General features: G+C 36.7%; 1 protein-coding gene across 4 annotated transcripts in view; it reads left to right on the top strand.

Annotated features, from left to right (window-relative positions):
- The first annotated feature begins 1086 nt into the window (after positions 1 to 1086).
- LOC112047746 (uncharacterized) overlaps positions 1087 to 20856 on the top strand; it is a 31478-nt gene continuing 11708 nt past the window's right edge. For 2 of the 4 annotated variants that reach the window (XR_008251033.1, XM_024084969.2), the window contains exons 1-5: positions 1091 to 2716; positions 5601 to 5709; positions 17150 to 17325; positions 18433 to 18545; positions 20501 to 20656. Coding sequence is in view for 3 of the 4 variants with exons in the window: in XM_024084969.2 (XP_023940737.2) it covers positions 1356 to 2716; positions 5601 to 5709; positions 17150 to 17325; positions 18433 to 18545; positions 20501 to 20656 (1915 nt within the window). In the remaining variant the exon portion in view is untranslated. Of the gene's footprint in view, positions 2721 to 5600; positions 5710 to 17149; positions 17326 to 18432; positions 18546 to 20500; positions 20657 to 20856 lie in introns of all 4 variants that reach the window. The other 2 variants (XM_052883049.1, XM_052883050.1) reach the window with 2 other exon arrangements.

Raw genomic sequence — 20856 nt, 5'->3', positions numbered from 1 at the left:
CATCTACACAAAAAGGTATTTTTACGGAGCTCTTTAATCGAAGAACACGATTACTACTATGAAACATCGATGCTATAGAGACAGTTTTTATAATCGCATTAGATCGTTGATCATATACTTTGCAGAAAATTAATTTAAAGCGAGGCAGGTACTATACAATAGTTAGTCTGAGACGCTTGGCATATTTATGGTTTCTTTGTTCAAACCATAGATCAAAACCGAGACATTGTTTGATTATTTGATAATGTCATAGATCTTCATAAAAAGTGGAACAAAAGTCCGGATACGTCAAATATGGATGAGCGGAATACAACAAATCAAGAAATGAATCGATATAAATATAATCGATGTTATAAATCGAAACTTTTACTTTTTAATGTACCTTATAATAAAAAATAATGAAAATATTTAGTTAAAATCAGAATTCCCGCACTAAAGTCGGAAAACGGCCATATACACTTTTATAGCACAAACCACTCCATTTATTAAAAATCAAAATCAAAAATCATTTAACTCAACTAGGCTCACTTTACAAGCAGTTTTAACTTTTAACACGTCAATTATATATGGGGAAAGTTTTGGGAATGGGATGGGAAATAAATCAGAGGATGATTTATTTTTTTGTCGACCGATACAGTCTCCACTTTCATTAGCCAAAGTGTAGATTATATGAGTAGAAGATAATAAGATGTTATTTTTCGCTTTTTACTTTAATGGAAAAAAAGATTCTGATGAATTGATAACCTCCTCCTTTTTTATGTCGGTTAAAAATGTATATGTATAGTCGAAACAATAGATTCTAGAACATACTACGATATTATTTTTCGCTTTTTAATTCAGTACATGTAGGTATGTAGTATAAGTTTTTGATCGACTTCATAAACATATTAAGTTAATAAAATGTATTTAAAAGATGTAAATAAATCAGAATCGGTAAATAAATCGAATCATCAATAATATGATTCGATTTATTATTTATCGATTTCTATTTGAAATAGAACTATCGTCCATAGATATTTAGAAATGACATGTTTAGTGACGAATGTTTGTTTTGTCTGTGGCCAACAAATTGTAGGGGGTTACCCCAGTATTGTATGGTACTCTATGATTGTATGTATTTCGGTGCTAAAGTTCGCAATTTGTTTTATTTTTCTTTTCTGCGGGATTACCTGTGAGTTATTTGGCAAGTGTGCGTTAAAAAAAATAAGTGTCCTATCGACATGTAAACTTTTAGTATGAATTTATGAATATGAAATAATAATGAAATTAACTTTTATTAATTATTATAAATTCAATGTATAGTGGTTTGCGTTTACACGTGTTATTATGACAAATAAATCCTAATAGCAATCAATATGTCAGAGGCACAAACAACCAGTAACCAAATACAAGTAACCAAAATACATAAACTTCCACTTATTTTAAAAAAAAATTCTATAAAACCAAGCTCGAAATGTGGAATGTTATTCCGTTGCTTGCCGGGCACGGGCACTTCTAAAACTGTAATAAAGGAGGATGTAATATACAAGTCTGTCGAGGGTGACTTTCTGCAGGGGAAATACCCTGGCATTTGTTTGATTAATCGTTTGGACGTTGCTAAAAATTGTAGTAGCACAGTTGCCTCTTACAAGGGTCCGAACGGTGACGTTATCAAGCTAACTTCGGACGCTGTGGTTAAAACCATCGGGCAGGCGAACTACGATCAAGTGATCGCGTCTTTGTGTTGTGTTTTCAATCAGGAGTTGAAAGTTAAGGGCATACTTGCCTTGCTCTCCGAGACTATAGCGTCACCATCACCGGAAACTAAAAAATATTGCTCGGTTGTCACGCAGACGTACGAATCGTCCTTCAATCATTTAATAAGAGAGAAACAGAGGCGCTCACGGAATCTCGGACGTTCGCAGGTGAAGCCGTACATCGTGCCAAAAGAATCTCAAATTGTGTCCAAAAAGCTTGTCATACACCCGGCTACTTTTATGAAACTTGACAATGTTAAAGTTGAATTTGAGGAAACTAACACAACTGCCTTACCAGATACTAGACAGAACATAGTTGATAATGAAGACAATCCTACCAGGCCATCAAACAACTTATTTGATAATAAACACAATCCAACTGGGCCAGAGAGTAACATAGTTCATCTTGAAGGGAATCCAACAGGGCCATTGAAAAGTACATGTGATGTCGAAGGACAGATACACTTTACATCAATTTCAAAATTGTCTAATAAAGGTTCTGAAGAGACAAGACTAAAACTTGAGACCATTAAACAGGAGCATGATAACGAATGTACTGATGATTTTTTATCATGTGATGAAAACAAGACTAACTCATATGACTGTGATGCATTCCCTGAATTGAATCAATTTATTCATGAGGACAGCATTATCTCTGATGTCAGTGTCAGTAATTTATCAATAGGAAGCCTTAGTATACCAGGTATAGAGAGAAATGCACAGTCAATACTTAACTACATAGATAGACACACAGAATTTGATTACCTAGATAACAATCAATGTGCAAGTGAAGTTACAAATCTAAAATTAATAATGGTTGACGGGTCAACAGTCACAGTAAAGGGAAATCCGGACCCATTTCATATAGCGACACCAGATATTTTGAAAGATTTGACACTCGATGATCAGAAAAAATTGATGCTGCACCAAGCATATTTAGATTGGAAATACTGTCTGCAAAGAAATGAAGATAATAATTTGTAAGTAAGTTTTTTTTTTAAATCTTTTACAAATTAGCCCTTTACTACAATCTCACCTGACGGTAAGTGTTGATGCAATCTAAGATGTAAGTGGGCTAACTTGTTAAGAGGAAGGAAAATCCACACTCCTTTGGTTTCTACATGACATTGTACTGGAATGCTAAATCGCTTCAGGGTATGTCTTTGTTGGTAGGGTGGTAACTAGTCACGGCCGAAAACCTCCACCTAGTCAGACCTGGACTAATTAAGAAAACCTCAATTGGCCCAGCGGGGGATTGAACCCAGGACCTTTTTTGGTGATGTGATATGTGCTGTGTATATACTAGATATATATCCACAGCACATATCGCAGCACCACAAATGTTGTTAAAACTAACTGTTACACTTGCTATGCTTGTTGTGAACAAACTGACTGTTTAACTCATTGACAACTTGCTTTAAAATGTTGTTTGTTGTTAGGTGATAATGCAGTTCAAAATGGTAGAAAACTAACTTTGGCAGGATTAGGTTAAATTCTCAGCCTGGAGTTGGAAAGTTGGTGGTGATACACGTCTGTCTCTGACACCATGTTAAGTTGGAAATTAGTATACACTGAGATAAAATTTAAGAAAAAGATTTTTTTTGTTAAAAAACACAAAGACACAAAACATGTATTAAAAGACAATCTTCTTTTGATTATACAATTAAAATACACATTATTATACACCACCCCATGCCCTACAGTTTCACCCGAATAGTTCCCATTCCTGTGAAGATACGGGGATAAAATAGATGACAATTACAAATAATGGTGTTTTCTGTAAAAAAAAAGAAAAGTTTTATGTAAAAGAATTTTCAAAATTGGTTCATTAGATCCAGATATAACCCCCTTCAACTCCACAAACTTTACCTCTTTATATTAGTATAGATAAACAAAGTGCACATTGTTTTTTTTACTTTTACAGCAGAATAAGTGTTGTATGATTCAAACTTAATTCATTTTAATACAATCTACCTATATCACTTTCTGAATCATAGGTAAATTTTCAGGGGATTCCCCTTGTAGTAAGTGTAGCTGATTTGGTTGTAGGTATTTTTGCAACTCTTACTGATTGATTTATTAATGTTACAGAAGATTTCTATAATTCATGTATTCTGTTTAATACCTTTTTTTTTTTTTTTTTTTTCTCTTGTTTGTTGGTCTATCGGAGATCAGTCTCTAGACCATAATCCGATCAAATGACTGACTGTTTAATACCTAGACAACATATAAATAAAACCGGAGGGCATAGTATGAAATAGTGTTTATGAATGTTATGTCATGACCTTTCTACTTATAAATAAAAAGTTGAACAAACAAAACATATATAAGTATTGTTTTGTATGTTCAACTTTTTATTGTAAAATATCAATGATAAATGTTTCTGTATACTATTAAAAATGAAAATAATATCAGTTAAATTTATCAGTAGTCATGAGATTTTTGAGTGTACAAACACCAAAAAATAATGTTGGATTTTGTATGTACATATTATCAGCTCTGTATTCTGTATTGCACAGATGGATTACATATTCTTAGGCTGAATGAATTATATTTCATGAAGATGAATATTTTAGATATTTCATACAATGCCTAGGAATTGTATAGAATACTGGATTGCACAGATTTCCAGTAACAATGATAACATTTATCTATCATTTAATTTAATGTTTACTGATCTGTTATTAGATGTGTGTATTGTATAGATAACAACTGAATGTGTAGAATATGACGAACATGAGCCTCTACCCATGTTACACATTGATTCTCTTTCTAGAAACGCTATTGGGTTCGAAAACTAAATAATGTATGGGAATGACATATCTGATTGATAGGTTGATCAACAACTATTGATAATTAATGTCATCCTCATACCTACATTTATTAGTTTTTGAGGGTTAGCTTCTATAGAAATTGAGTATAACATAGCTACAGGCATGGGCGTAGCGAAGTACGGGCAGGGGGGCAGCTGTCCCCCCTAGAGTAGTGGTCTTCGTTGGAAAATTCGTTACATTAGAGCTTTTATCTAAACAGATACACTAGTTTTACGGAGAAAATAATGTTCGGTTGTCGGCTAGTCTTCCTAATATAGGTACAAATGCATAAGGTCATTGTCACGAAATTTCGAAAACCGCTTGACGTACAAAGATGAAATTTGGCAGGGAGGTAGTCCATAGTTAGTGGGTATCTGCTAATAATGGATTTTGCGATAGTGCCAGATTAAAGAGGTCTACAGGTTCTCACAAGTTTGTATGAGAGTCCTTGATTTTTTATGCTACAAACTTGAAATTTTGTTCCCAACATTTCCCTCTTAGTTTTTGTTTCTATAACGAACATACAGACAGACAGACAAACAAAAATTTTACTGACTGCGTTTTTGGCATCAGTATCGATCACGAATAACCCTGTGACAGTTATTTTGGAAATATATTTCATGTACAGAATTGACCTCTCTACAGATTTATTATAAGTATAGATTTCACATTACATTAATTTGTAATGTGACATACTCAATATAAGTATAGCTGACCAGATGAATCCTGGCTACGCCCATGGCTACAGGCCCTTTTTTAATGCAAAAATAGGCTCACGTTTGACTACATATGGTAAGTGTAGATAATTATGATAAGACATACTCGTATGTGTACACTTTGGAGTTTGCCAATGTGTATACTGCCTCATTTGTCCACAACATCCAAATAATACACATAACACACATCACAGCACTATCACAGCACTATCACTGAAAGCTGAAAGGTGTATTGATAGCCCCTGTTAACAAAAAAATTTTCATGCTTACATACAATATCTTTATCATATTATAATAATTTATCTCATTAAAATATTCTTAAATTATGTTTGCAGACCAATACATATAGCAGTTCTCAACAATGACGTTAATTTAGTCAATAGGCAGTGCCTTGTACTGAAGAGCAAAAATGAATCAATCGACATTGCGGCTTCTGGGAACTTAGTAAGTATTATATTATCAGGGATTGGTAAAAGATATAGGCATATGTTATTACTAGCAGACCCAATCAAGCTTTGCTTTGACTTATTTAATTTGTCAATTTCACCCATTGCCTAGTAAAGTAACACTAGCAATCAATAATAATTATTCGAACTACAGGTGACAAATTTTTAGCTGCTTACATATAAGATCATAAGCTCTGCTATATGATGTACACAGACTATAACAAAAGTCGATGTACATACGAATTTGAGCTCTAAAATTGAATTGTAAAGTGCTTATTGGAATATCTCTTATACAGGGAAAATCCCTTAAACAAAGCTTATTCAGTTTCAGACTTCTTGAGTGAATTATTAATACACATTCCATGTAATATGTGTCATATCTTCCTGAAATTAGCTATTAGCCTGTAATTTTTTTATGAATGATAGGCTTGCACTTATCTACAATCATGCAAGGATGGAAAGAATTGATAAAGTCAATTTGGGCCACGTTTGCCTATATGACTATTCACTGTTGCCTTGAAGGTGTTCAAATTGTGGGAGGCACGAAACATAGATGCTGGATATAGGGCACTTTAAATTTTTGCTGTGCGAATCAGAAAATGCAAAGTGTAGTATGAATTGAACTTATCCACACTGTAAGAATGCCACCTTTCGCGGCGCTTTGCTATTATTTGGTAGAAATATGGAGGAACAGTTGGTGGAGTCCAAGTGGATCCAACGTATCAGGTAAAGAAACGACAGATAAGAAACAATGTGACAGTGTTTCAAAGATTCATTAATTTACTGCTTTGTACTGAAACTTACAAGAATATTGCGTGAAATCCTGTCTTCCCACAAAGCTCGCGGAAATCCTATCTTCCCACAAATTTCTTGGAAGAAAAGTAGCCTATGTTTTGCTCACATTTCCAATTGGCTCTAATAAATATCTCTATATCGAAATAGGTTTGCTGATTTAAGATTTAAGCGTAACAGACATACAGTCTGACTGGATAATCTGATGATCTGATGAATCGGACTGAAATAAACTGCAATTATACCATTATAATATTATTTGTGCTTATTGATGCCACCAATAATTCCTGCACTACTCGGCGTAAAATCTGTAATAGGTCCAAATCTCTACATTGAAGATATTTTTGTAAATTTTAGTTGCAAAAATATTCTTTTTTATTTTTGTCTGTCTGTCCGTGTTTTTGTTGACCTGAAATCTTTCATGTTAAAACTACGAAGGTTATAAGATAGTAGACAAAGCGTATTTGAAACCCTAAAAAAAGTTTTCGACTAATTATTGCTATTATTATCACCATTATCTAATATTCGATAGTGCTTGTAAACTAAGCCTAATTGAAATAAATAAATTTTGATTTGAAAAACTTTTTGTTGTGAAAAAATCCAGAAGGGGTGAATAGGGGTTGAAAGTTTGTATGAAAACTCCTTCATTTTTCAAGTTACATTTGTAAAAATTGGTATGAGTACCTACTATCAGAAAAATACTAAAAATAAAGTAATTCACGGTTGTTCAAAATTCTACACCTAAAGGATAAAAAAAGGTATTGAAGTTGTTTTTATATGATTAAATCGTTTATGTTTTGAGTTATATTTTGTAAAATGATGAGAGGACTATTTAATATAAATAAAACATGCGAAAATATAAATAGAAAAGTTAAAATATGGGTTTTTTAAGCAAATTTTTCACACCGACTTTCAAGTGGACGAGTTCGCGGCGTCTGCTAGTGTTACTTAATAGGAATGACTTTGACTTTCGCAATGTTAATTATTATCGTATGATATTTATTTTTGATAAAACGTAACCATTCGTTTGAATCTGATACAGGTGTATAAAGTTTGGATGGATAGATTAGATAATATGATATCACCAATACTAATTCTTCTACATTTGTCTCAGAAAACTCACAATTGAAAATGAAATTGTATCAATGTTTATCTATACTAATATTATAAAGCTGAAGAGTTTGTTTGTTTGTTTGTTTGATTGAACGTGCTAATCTCAGGAAGTACTGGTCCGATTTGAAAAATTCTTTCAGTGTTAGATAGCCCATTTATCGAAGAAGGCTATACACCGCGCTACGTTATTCGTCTTAAACCAAAATCCCACATAATGTACCCAATGTCTATTATCCATCAGTGTTATTAAAAAAAAAAACAAAGTACAATTCAAGGAGTTACAATTGTAATAAACTTTCAAAAATCGATTATTTTAACACATCCTGTATTTTCAAACATCTACCTACCTCCTCGCCGCAGTCACGTCGGCAGCCAGTCGGTCCCTTTGAGCTTTGAGGTCATTCACTTTAACCTATTTCTTTAAATCAAATTCTATTTTATTTACGGGTGTTAACCCGTACTAGACCTGTGTCGATCGTGATTGATCGAATCTCTGATACCCGATCAGTACTTGTGCGTGAGCGAGTGACGCGGCCGTCAGCGCCTCAAATAATCTGCGAACGATTTTTGTTCACCACACTGAATTGGACTTGTAACAATTATCTGGATCGAATACTCGTCGGTCAGTCGTACAACATCACTTTACAGAATAGCAACCTAAAATCCGATCAGTTCGGAATTTTAACGGCCTTCGTGGCGCAGTGGTGTGCGCGGTGGATTTACAAGACGGAGGTCCTGGGTTTGAACCTCGGTTGGGCCGATTGGGGTTTTGGTCCTGGCTGGTGGGAGACTTCGATCGTGGCTCGTTACCACCCTACCGACAAAGACGTACCGCCAAGCCGTGGATTCAAATACTCCCCCTAATAAGTTAGTCCGTTTCCATTTCAGATTGCATAATCACTTACTACACTACCGTCAGGTGAAATTGTAGTCGATGGCTAACTTGTAATGAATAAAAAAAGGGTTCCGATTCATGTCCTACGGATGTTCAGTTTAAGACTCAAGTAACTACATACTTTAAGTCGAGTCGTAACGATACACAAAACACGAAAGACCCGTGACCCGAATGATCGAATTATTAAGACCCAACCAATCACCTTGCGTTATAAGAAACGATCGAAAGATACATTTCTTACCTGTACCTATTTTTGGACATTGCCGACAATAGTTACGGCACAGTAAAGATATTACAAGCAGTATAATAACTCGGCCGTATTTTTGAAATAAATACCTACAGCCGCGCGGTACGTAAACATGTCATAGGGCTGCCCGCATGCAGCAATTTAATTACATTTGCTAACTTTGTGTTTCCACTTAGTTTTGTGATTGTAAATAAACTTTTTTTATATAAACAAATAAAATACTTTGTAAATTGTAGTAAAATGGGAAGTGATAAATAAAAATGCGTGTTTTTTGATTGGTTGATTTAATTAAGGCTGATACTACGTCAATGATCTTGAAGGATTGGTCGTATTCTTAAACATATTTATTTCGGTAATGCCATCTAGGTATTACCTCCACACTACGTGAACAAATAAAAAAAAAGATAAATACCTTCATGAAATTGTAGTGATTTAAAATAGATAATGAAACAATGAACAAACGCACTAATTGTCCCTACGATACGATAGTTCCCCTAGATTTCTCTAGGATGCCATTATCAGATCCTGACATGAAAAAAATGGGACTAACCTGAAAGAATATTCATCCAAACAAAAAAGAAACGGTTTACAAATGACGGAAATATCGCTGTAAATACGATACGATTCTTTTTGGAAGTCGGTTAAAATTCTTGTCACCAATGCCAAGCTGAGCAAAAGTTTTATGAGCTTGCACATTAAAGTGCATAAAATCCGCCATTTTGATTTTTTAAGAACTAAGTTACCCAGTGACACTCGGCCTATCTAGACGAGTCTAATGACATATCATTTATCAGTATGTGTGCTTGGCAAATTTGTTCGTAACACTCCCGAAGGTCGGCGCGGTCCGGGAGGGGGGTAACGATGCCCAGCGCGTACGACTTCACACCCGCGCAGTCCTTTCCTCCCGTCGCCCGCATACAACAACAAGTCATAACATTCAAACACATACTCCTCCTTTGGGCTTCGCCGCAGTCGGGTAACAAAACACAAATGATCCGAGCACAGTCACACAATACATTGTACAAGCAGTCGAGGTTTTAATACAAGCTTATCGTACCTACTGTATCGTGATTCATGAACCGCGTATAGCTACATATTTCAATCGTGTCAATCACTTTCCTTTACTCTATTCACTTTATTTACTAATCCAGATACCTACCTTTATTCTGGAGATAAAAGGAAATACCTTATCCATTAAAAAATACAAGATTATGTACCTACCTACTAATAAGTAAATTTATTTTAAAGTTAACCTTTCAGAGTTTCCAGGTAACTTAAAAAAAGTTATCTCTGGATGGGATAATTTTGAATTCATGCATCCAAAAACGACACAGTATTTCCTACTGGTCATAATTAAAAAAATCTAATACTATTAATACACTTTACTCTGTTAATACACCGTGCGTTCGTTCGTCACCGCGGCACAGTCGCGACTGTCTTCACCCTACGATCACCCCATGTTCAAGGAGCGTAGGTATAGCTCGCGTTTCGACCTCTAGTATGAAGTCCAACTACTGGTTGTAATATCTTTTCTGTGGTTACGGGTTAGGCGGCGAGCGGCGTTATCAAAAAGGAAACCGCAAAAGACTAGGGCTTGCTATTTTTTAAAATATCGGATTCTCGATATATCGATAATTTCAAAATAAATTTTTCGGCTAAATGAAAACTTTTAACAATTAAGTATTTATTAAACTTCACTATTTTTTATGTAACTAAATTGACAAGTAAATTAATACGATTAAACATGTTTAAAGTTTTGTCTGAGGGTAAAGTAGTGTATACTATCTGAATACATTACGTTTTACTTATTTCAGTGACATTTTCGATAAAATGCAATTAAATAAACTAAAATATGAAAAACGTAATAAAGTATAAATAAAGTAAAGTAGATTATGTTTGATAATGTTTTAGTTTAAATAATTTGCGAGGGATATAAAAAATTAAAACTTGTTAAAAATATCTAGTATCGATATCTACGTTTCAATATCGAACTATCGATATATCGTCCATAAAAATATTAGTAATGAATACTTATCGCTATTAAGTGATAATCGATATTTTGATATATCGATATTTTATTAACAGCCCTAGTAAAGACACTGCCGCCGACTAGGTGTATCAAAAATAGTAGGTATGTAGGTATTAAACAACAAAATTTCTGAAACTAGGTTAAAGTTCATTAACCTCTTCTTTCCAAACAGAATGAAACAGGATGTTCTGAAGTTTTTTCATCAATTTAAAATTTTTTTTTCGATAGCGTGTGAATGTGCTTCAGCTTATTTTTAATATTACTATAGAGTTTCTCGTAATGGATACATACATGTCGCGGCGGATTATAGACGCGGCCGGTAGCACGGTGTATATTATCCCCATATACCTACGGGAACTGGAACCACGCGGGTGAAACCGCGCGACGTCAGCTAGTGTTTGTATAATTTGAAACGTGTTGATTTAAATTCCAATATGGCTGTTGTTTAACCTTAGAAGCGAATTTTTCACAGTTTTTATCAAATTTATAGTAATTACTAGCGGGCGCCCGCGACTTCGTCCACGTAAATTCGGTTTTTACAAATCCCGCAAGAACCATGGATGTTTTTGGGATAAAAAGTATCCTACACAGCCAGGGCACTCTGTGATACAGGTTTCCATCAAGTATGTGGGCCCTTCAACTAATTATATGTATACTTAATGAACATAGGCACGCCATTTCATTTTCCCGTAAGTTGCTCAATAACTTTATCAGTCTTCCAGTTAGAGTCCCAGTAAAATCGGTTCAGCCGTTGCATTGATTAGCACGGACCACCAGACTGACAGAAAAATTAAAAAAAGCCTGATTGTGTTTTAGTATTGTTGAAATAACTATAAGCAAGACAAACATAGTTATTTTGAAGTCACAGACAAACAGATAACAAACATCATCATCATTAACAACCCATATTCGGCTCACTGCTGAGCACGAGTCGTCTCTTAGAATAAATATAAATAAATAATTAATAAATACTTAAACAATACACATCACTATCTAGCCCCAAAGTAAGCATACAGAGTAGCTTGTGTTATGGGTGCTATGATATTATAATATTAATATACAATTATATACTACATATAAATACTTATATAATGTATAAATACACACAGACACTGGAAAACACCCATGCTCATCACACAAATATTTTCCAGTTGTGGGAATCGAACCCACGTCCGTGGATGCAGAAAGCAGGGTACTACCCACTGCGCCACGCGGCCGTCAAAATGAATGAAAGAATGAGAGGGGTTAGGCCAATAGTCCACCACGCTGGCCCAGTGCCGATTGGCTTCCTGTATGAAGGGAGGCCTAGCCTTGATGATGATTGGACCGTTAAAATAGGATGATAGTTTTGTACCACTTTGGTACTATTTGGATACTTATATATTTGGGTTTGAATAAGGTATGTCGTGTCCCGGGTAGCGGTTATGGGTGATAAATAATAGTAGGCTCCACTGATAAAACACTTATATTGACTATCAGTTACAACGGTTAGGTAACGACTGGCGACAAACCGCCCGTATTGACTTCGTCATAATTACGAAAATGCTTAAGTAGCATTTTCATTTACAATCTATGTGTGTGTGACCACCACATCATTCCACCCCCTTTTTTTTTTTTTTTTTACAGAAAACAATGTATAGGTAGTATAGGGGTGTTTCATTCTTAACACTATAAGCACAATGCTGACAAAACGTTTCACGAGGAGCATACACTTGTTACACTTAAACTAATGAACTCTGTAAAGCTAACAACAAAAAAAAATTTAAACAAAAAAAAATATAAATGACAATGTAAAATTTGTATAAGTGTAATATTATGTAAACAATTTTGTAGAACACCTTCAAATACAATTACTTTAAGCAGAATATGGTTTTTACTTTAACATTGCACAACTAATTTCTTAAAATTATAAACATGACGAAACAATTAACAATAATGCAACTAAGCATAACGTGCAGGTACGCGGCTGACGCGACCACTGCTCGTTGTTTTGCATTTTACACCGTTGGTATTATAAGGGACCGTACACACTGTGACTTTCTTTTTTAAAATCGGTTCCGTAGTTTTTGGCGACATAGTATTTTGGGGATTAACGTTTTCCTCCAAAATATAAGCTGGTTTCAACCGATCTATAGAAACTATAACCTGACGTGTGGGTAATTGGACCTTAAAAACTTTCTCTGTCCTGCTAATTACTCGGTACGGACCGTCGTAAGGCGCTTGGAGAGGCTTACGCACCGCGTCGTTCCTGATAAATACTTTGTCACAAGTGTGTAAATCCTGGTGAACAAAAATTTTTCTCGAGTCTTTATTGACCCTTTTAACAGGTTTTAAATCATTAATTATACTTTTTAATTTGCTTACATAACTAGAGCTATCTAAAATATTATCCTTACTTATATCATAAAATTCACCTGGCAGCCTAATACTTGTGCCGTATACCATTTCAGCACAACTAACATTAGTGTCTGCCCGTACAGCGGCTCTTAAACCTAGTAAAACGGTTGGTAGTTCTTCTACCCAACTTTTAGTTGACAGTCTAGCCATAAGTGCTGCTTTTAAAGATCTGTGCCACCGTTCTATCATCCCATTACTCTGCGGGTGATAAGCGGTAGTGCGGATCTTTTCAATACCCATAAGATTCATGAGTTGCTTGAAAAGATTACTCTCGAAACAACGACCTTGATCGGAAGTACACTTAAAAAATACTCCGAAACGCGTTATATAGTTTTCATAAAGAGCTTTGGCTACTACTTCAGCTGTGATTTCTTTAATTGGGACAGCTTCTGGCCAACGCGTACCTCTATCTATCATAGTCAAACAGTATCTATATCCCTCGGGTGATGTATTGAGAGGGCCTATTATGTCAATCATTAAGTGACTAAAACGATCTACTTTCTCGAAAGTACCTAAATCGGATACAGTATGCTTTTGAATCTTAGATCGTTGACATGGGATACAGGCCTTAGCCCATCTTCGGATATCTTTATTCATACCTACCCAAAAGTATCTATCTCTAACCATTTTGTTGGTAGCGCGAATACCCGGGTGACTTAAACTATGAATTGCATCGAAAGCGATACGTCTAAAACTTTCCGGTAAGTATGGTCGGGCCTTATTAGTCGATGTTTCGCAAACAACGCAACTATCGGTGCCTGGCATCACGATGTTTTTGTATTGTATTTTTTTCTTTAGTTCGCTTAACTCTTCGTCATCATTTTGTACACGTGCGAGTTCCGTGAAATCAATGACCGTAGGACAAACAATTTCTTCCACGCGGGACAAAGTGTCAGCTACTATGTTATCTAAGCCGCTCACGTGGCGTATGTCCGTAGTGAATTCGCTAATGAACATTATCTGTCTAGCTCGCCTAGGTAGCTCTTTCACGCTACCTATCTTTGAAAAAACATAAATTAGAGGTCTATGGTCAGTATACACAATAAAATTACGACCTTCTATCATATATCGAAAGTGAGCTATCGCCGAATAAATGGCTAATAACTCTCGATCATAGGTACTATATTTCCTTTGTGCTTCCGAGAACTTTTTAGAAAAATAAGCAATAGGTTTCCATACGTTACCTTCTCTTTGCTGTAGAACCGCACCCATGCATGACTCTGAAGCATCCGTCATAAGCGCCAAAGGTTTGTCTATCGCAGGATACGTTAACGTCGCGGCGTCACTTAGGCTCTGTTTACACTGCTCAAACTGAGCGTTTGCTGAATCAGTCCAAGCGATTTTTGACTTATCTTTTTTTTTGTATTCGTTAAATAGCGATCCAACTCAGACTGCTTTTCAGCGGCACCTGGTATGTGTGATCTATAGAAATTTAACATACCTAAAAATCTCCGGAGTTGGTCCACAGTAGCTGGCCTCGGAAACTCGATGATGGCTTTCACCTTCTCGTCGAGTGGACGAATCCCTTCCGTTGTTACTTCATGACCTAAAAACTCCAATTTTGTCTGTTCGAAACAACACTTTGATATATTCAGAGTAATACCGAACTTCTCTAAGCGACTAAATACTTCCTCTAAATGTTTTCTATGCTCGTCGACGTTGTTACTTGCAATTATTATATCATCTATATACACGAATAAAAAATCTAAGTCTGGGAGTACGCTATGACACATAAAACGCTGAAAACTTTGGCCAGCATTTCGAAGGCCAAAAGGAAGTCTGATGAACTCGAAAGCCCCGAAAGGGGTTGACACAGACGTCTTTTCAATGTCCATCTCGTTAACTGGTATGCAATTGTAAGCTCTGTTTATATCTAACCGTGAAAAAATTTTCTTACCAGCGAGTAGGTACGTGAAATCGCGTAACCTGGGTATAGGGTAACTATCGGGCTTAGTAATAGCATTTAAGCGCCTATAGTCACCACATGGCCTTATCTGCCCATTTTTTTTAAGCACTATATGCAGAGGGCTTGCCCACGCGCTTTTACTGGGTCTGCATATTCCCATTTCACACATTAACCGAAATTCCTCTTTAGCCTTAGCGTATCGGTCTGGCGGTAACGGTCTTGCTCGACATTGAACAGGCGGACCGTTCGTCTCGATGTGATGACAAACGCTATGCTTAGGAACTTCCTTAAAAGATACCGGTTTAGTTAAATCTGGATATTTAGCTAACAAACTATAATGTGGGTGTTGATTATGAATTGTAGTTATTGAACTTTCCATGCACTGTGACATACTAGCAATAACATTAAAATTTGTTACCTGATCCACTAGTTTCCGTTTACTAAAATCTACCACTAACTTATACTTAGTTAAAAAATCGGCTCCTATTATAGGCTGTCTAACGTCAGCAACTATAAATGTCCACCGAAATGCTCTCCTTAACTTTAAATTTAATACTAAACTATGCAACCCAAATGTCTTAATAGGTGTACCGTTCGCGGCATACAGTCTATAGTCCTCGCACGCTCTATTTTTCTCGCGCACTGCCCACCGGGGTAACACTGACACATTAGCCCCACTATCTATTAAAAACCGTAACTTACTGTTTTCGTCAGTTATACACAAGCGGTAATTTATCAACGGGTCACAGCCTCCCGCCGCAGACAGGACCGAAGCTAGTTTTCCGCATTGCCAGTAGGCTGGTTCGATGTCTTCCACGTACACGGTTGAACACATTTGTGTGCTCGGGCTCTAAACTTATAGTGGTAGTAGCAAAGCCAGTCTGGATCTGCCGGTGTCCTCTTCCTGCTACCGCTAGTGTTGCGCGTACGTGGCGCGCCGTGTGACCGTGATCGGCTTCTCCCACCGCTACGCTGGGAATTTTCAATTTTTCTTAGTCGTTCGCCCAGCTTGTGGATCTCCGCTATTACATCTGGAGAATCACTCCTTGCACTCCGTACTGCGGCCACCATAGGCATTGCATTTTCTGTCACCTTGTTTGCCATTCTGGATTCCAATGTGTGAGTCGTTACGTGTTGCTACCCGTGCAAAAATAACCGCTAATAAAACCGAGTCGGGTCACCACTTTTGTACCACTTTGGTACTATTTGGATACTTATATATTTGGGTTTGAATAAGGTATGTCGTGTCCCGGGTAGCGGTTATGGGTGATAAATAATAGTAGGCTCCACTGATAAAACACTTATATTGACTATCAGTTACAACGGTTAGGTAACGACTGGCGACAAACCGCCCGTATTGACTTCGTCATAATTACGAAAATGCTTAAGTAGCATTTTCATTTACAATCTATGTGTGTGTGACCACCACAATAGCGATAGGATTTTTTCGCAGATAAATCTGCAATCAGAGAAAAAAAAATAAGTAAGAACTATAAGCAGATATGTTCTATGATAACTTCGCTTTTCGAGTGTATTCCTCAGTGAGAACATCCCCTCATTGTTTTTATAAAATATGTCTAAATAATGTGCTTTCTTTTAAGCCTGCTCTTATCGCCGTGGAGGTTTTATGTTAGTATATAGATATGAAGAAGACGATTGCATTGCTATGTATATTTATTCTTTCACTGATTATAATAATTGTAAAAGGATATAAAATAAAAGGACTATCAAAGTGATGATGCGGTGTGGAATGGAGAAACGGTAAAGATGTAATGAATGGTCGAAACAATATATCCACGCATGCGCGGTCAAGGGAGTTCTAAATATGAAATGAATCTGGAATGTGAAAGTAGATGGCCTAACCTGAAGTGGGCGAACGAAAGAGTTCGTTCGCCACACCCTGATATGTCCTGTGAATCAGTTTTGAAGCCAGAACATTTGGATGACTCATCAGTCGTGTTTTATACTTTTGCGAGACTCTGTCAATCTCTTCGTAATAGGATAGCGATAGGATGGCAGCTATGACGATTTATTTAATGACTTTATTCATTGTTTACAGACAGCATTACAAATGGCAGTATTCCAAGACTGTCCGGAGTGCACCGCTGTGTTGCTAGCTCAAGGCGCAGACTTGATGGTACGGGATGATGAAGCGAGGACTGTCCTGCACTTGGCGGCCGAGATAGGCGCCAAGCACGTCGAAGCTATAGTGGAGCATTGCTACAGTAATGCCAGGTATTACATCTAAACTAATAATAGAAATAGGGTATAGGGTAGGGTAGGGGTAAGGTAAAGAAGAGTAGGGTAGGGGTAGGAAAGAAGTTTACGTAAGTCAAACTGAAGCTTGACCGGGTCAGGTAATCATTTATAAAATATGCGAAATGCGAAACTATTAATAGAAAGGGATGAAACAGGGATTGAAAGTTTACATCCAGTTTCACGGATGAAGTTATAAATAAAATTAATAACAAATAAAGAAGCCTTTTACTTCTTCTGTATAGTGTTAACAATTTTTATTTAGACTACAGCCTGTCTTGATGAGTACTGTTTATCAACAAACAAATTAAAAATGAGGGTATAAATCACTAGTCATTTCACACCTAATAATAATTATAACTAACTTGTTCTTAAATTAATGAAAATAAATTTGATTGATGAGCCTAGGAACAATTAGAGATGGTTAATATTTTTTATATAACATTTACGAGTATATACAAACCATACATAATTATTTTAAAATAAATAAGTTTTGAAATGACATGCATTTTCTATCTTCATTTGTAATTTGTTTGTTGGTCAAGTCAAGAATCTCACCAAGAAACGCTGTAGTAAGGGTACCTATTAAGTGTAAATTTTGTTAGGTACATTATAATTTGGAATGATTGTTTTTCTTTTATTTAAAAGAAGAACCCTTTGCGTTAAGGCCTCCTCTAGATACTGGCATTTTGATCAGTCTTTTGCCTTTAGTAACCAATCTTATAATATTTCTTAAATTTTACATGTCATATCATGCCAATCATCTTTATAATCATATTTAGGTAGCTCTGCTGGTCTATTCACTATTATATTTTGGTATTTATTATCGACTAGCGGACGCCCGCGACTTTGTCCACGTGGAATTCAGTTGTCACAAATCCCGCGGGAACCGTGGGTTAAAATTAAAACAGTCAGTAGTAACAATAGTAATCATTAGGCATTTTAACATAAAAATGTTTAGTTTTCCTTGCTTATTATTAAAGAAAAGAACTATCAACATACAAGTTATTTAATGGCTTGAAAATAACACATATTAAAGAAGTATTATGGTGGTTTTACATTGAACATAAAACATTTTTCTTTCAGGCAAATATTAAAAGAGCATTGTGAGTTATGGAAACCAGAATTAGAAAATAAAACGGACGATAAACTTGTCAATTACTTGCTAATAAAACTCAGCATGATGTATGATAATCAGGGTATGTATGATTTTACTATTTTTTTTTTTTTTTATTCTTTACAAGTTAGCCCTTGACTACAATCTCACCTGATGGTAAGTGATGATGCAGTCTAAGATGGAAACGGGCTAACTTGTTAGGAGGAGGATGAAAATCCACACCCCTTTCGGTTTCTACACGGCATCGTACCGGAACGCTAAATCGCTTGGCGGTACGTCTTTGCCGGTAGGGTGGTAACTAGCCACGGCGGAAACCTCCCACCAGCCAGACCTGGACAAATTAAGAAAATCTCAACTTGCCAAGCCGGGGATCGAACCCAGGACCTTTTGTAAATCCACCGCGCATACCACTGCGCCACGGAGGCCGTCGCAATTTTACTTTATCTTAAGGTGCTCTGATAGACTTGAGCACTCACTTGTAACAGAAGATAGAGCATTCGCCGTTTTTAGGGTTCCGTAGCCAAATGGCAAAAACCCTTAAACCCTTATAGATTCGTCATGTCTGTCTGTCTGCCCGTCTGTCTGTCACAGCCACTTTTTTCCGAAACTATAAGAGCTATACTGTTGAAACTTGGTGAGTAAATGTATTCTGTGAACCGCATTATATATATTCTATTTTAGTATTTCTATTATTGTATATATACATACAAAAATAGAAAAAAAAATATGGGGGTCCTCCATACTCACAAATGAAACACAAATTTTTTTTTTCATCAAACCCATACATGTGAGGTATCTATGTATATATGTATATGTCATCAATAATGATATTGAAGTTTCCAATATAATTTTTTTCTAAACTGAATACTGACTGCGAAAATTGCTTTGATCGTAATCGTAATAGGTATCTATATATATAATGTATATATGTAATTAATGAGCAAGAAGTTTATGTTACTTGCTGCTACGGAACCCTTCACGGGCGAGTTCGACTCGCACTTGGTCGCTTTTTTATATTTGTCGAACTGAACAACGAGCCGAGCCGAGCATAAAGAGAGATCTTGAGAATTCTACCGATGCTCGTCAGAACGATGACAGAAGCTTGGCTAGGCAAAAAGCTCCAAGCAAATTGCTCGCCAGGACGCTAAAATCTATACTAATATTATAAAGCTTAAGAGTTTGTTTGTTTGTTTGATTGATTGAAAGCGCTAATCTCAGGATCTACTGGTCCGATTTGAAAAATTCTTTCAGTGTTAGATAGCACATTTATCGAGGAAGGCTATAGGCTATATATTATCCCCGTATTCCTACGGGAACGGGAACCTCGCGGGTGAAACCGCGCGGCGTCAGCTAGTGCTTGATAAAGTGTTCTCGTATCTTTCTGTGTGTATGTTTCGCAAGAATGCTCAAGTCTGTCAGCACCTTTACCTTATCTTGCTGAGCCTTGGAAAGTGAGTACCTCTACTTTGTACTTGGTGTGTACTTTATTCAAACATTTGTTTAGTATTTGACTTCCTTTGAATATATCGATTTTCATGAGTCATTCAGGAAAATTAAGTTTTTGTGCGATCTATGGAAACACCGCAAAGACGAGCCTATATCGTCGAAAGTATTCATCGCAGATACACTGTTACTTCAACAAAATTGCTCTACTATTAGCATTTGACGGCCTCCGTGGCGCTGTGGTATGTGCGGTGGATTTACAAGACGGAGGTCCTGGGTTCGATTTCCGGCTGGATCGATTGAGGTTTTCTTAATCGGTCCAGGTCTGGCTGGTGGGAGGCTTCGGCCGTGGCTAGTTACCACCCTACCGATAAAGACGTGCCGCCCAGCGATTCAGCGTTCCGGTACGATGTCGTGTAGAAACCCAAAGGAGTGTGGATTTCATCCTACTCCTAACAAGAGCCGGCTTCCATCTTAGATTGCATCATCACTTACTATCAGGTGCGATTGTAGTCAATGGCTAACTTGTAGAGTATAAAAAAAAAACTTTGAATATGTTGTAAGAAAAAAAATGTCAATTACCTAATTCCGCAGGCTATACCCCGCTCATGTTGGCCAGTAAGCTGGGCAACGACGCGGCGGTGCGCTTGCTGGTGTACGCGGCGCCCAGCACCGTCAACATGGCGATGCCCACCTGTGGGAACACCGCGCTCTACCTCGCCTGTGCCGCAGCTTGCACCGAGGCGCTCAGTGAGTTACCTTCTTCACTATACTACACCCCACTCAAGCTGGTCAGCGAGCTGGGTAATGACGCGGCACCCAGCACTGTCAAAATGGCGATGCCCATCAATGGGGACACCGCGCTCTACCTGGCCTGTGCATTCGTTTGCACTTACGCTAAATTCTCTTTTTACAAACGCTAAAGCGAAAAGTAGAAAATGAATAGGAAT

The sequence above is a fragment of the Bicyclus anynana genome, chromosome 8, assembly GCF_947172395.1.
Source record: "Bicyclus anynana chromosome 8, ilBicAnyn1.1, whole genome shotgun sequence".
In the NCBI taxonomy this organism is placed as follows: domain Eukaryota; kingdom Metazoa; phylum Arthropoda; class Insecta; order Lepidoptera; family Nymphalidae; genus Bicyclus; species Bicyclus anynana.
This window is presented reverse-complemented; position numbering and strand designations above follow the sequence as displayed.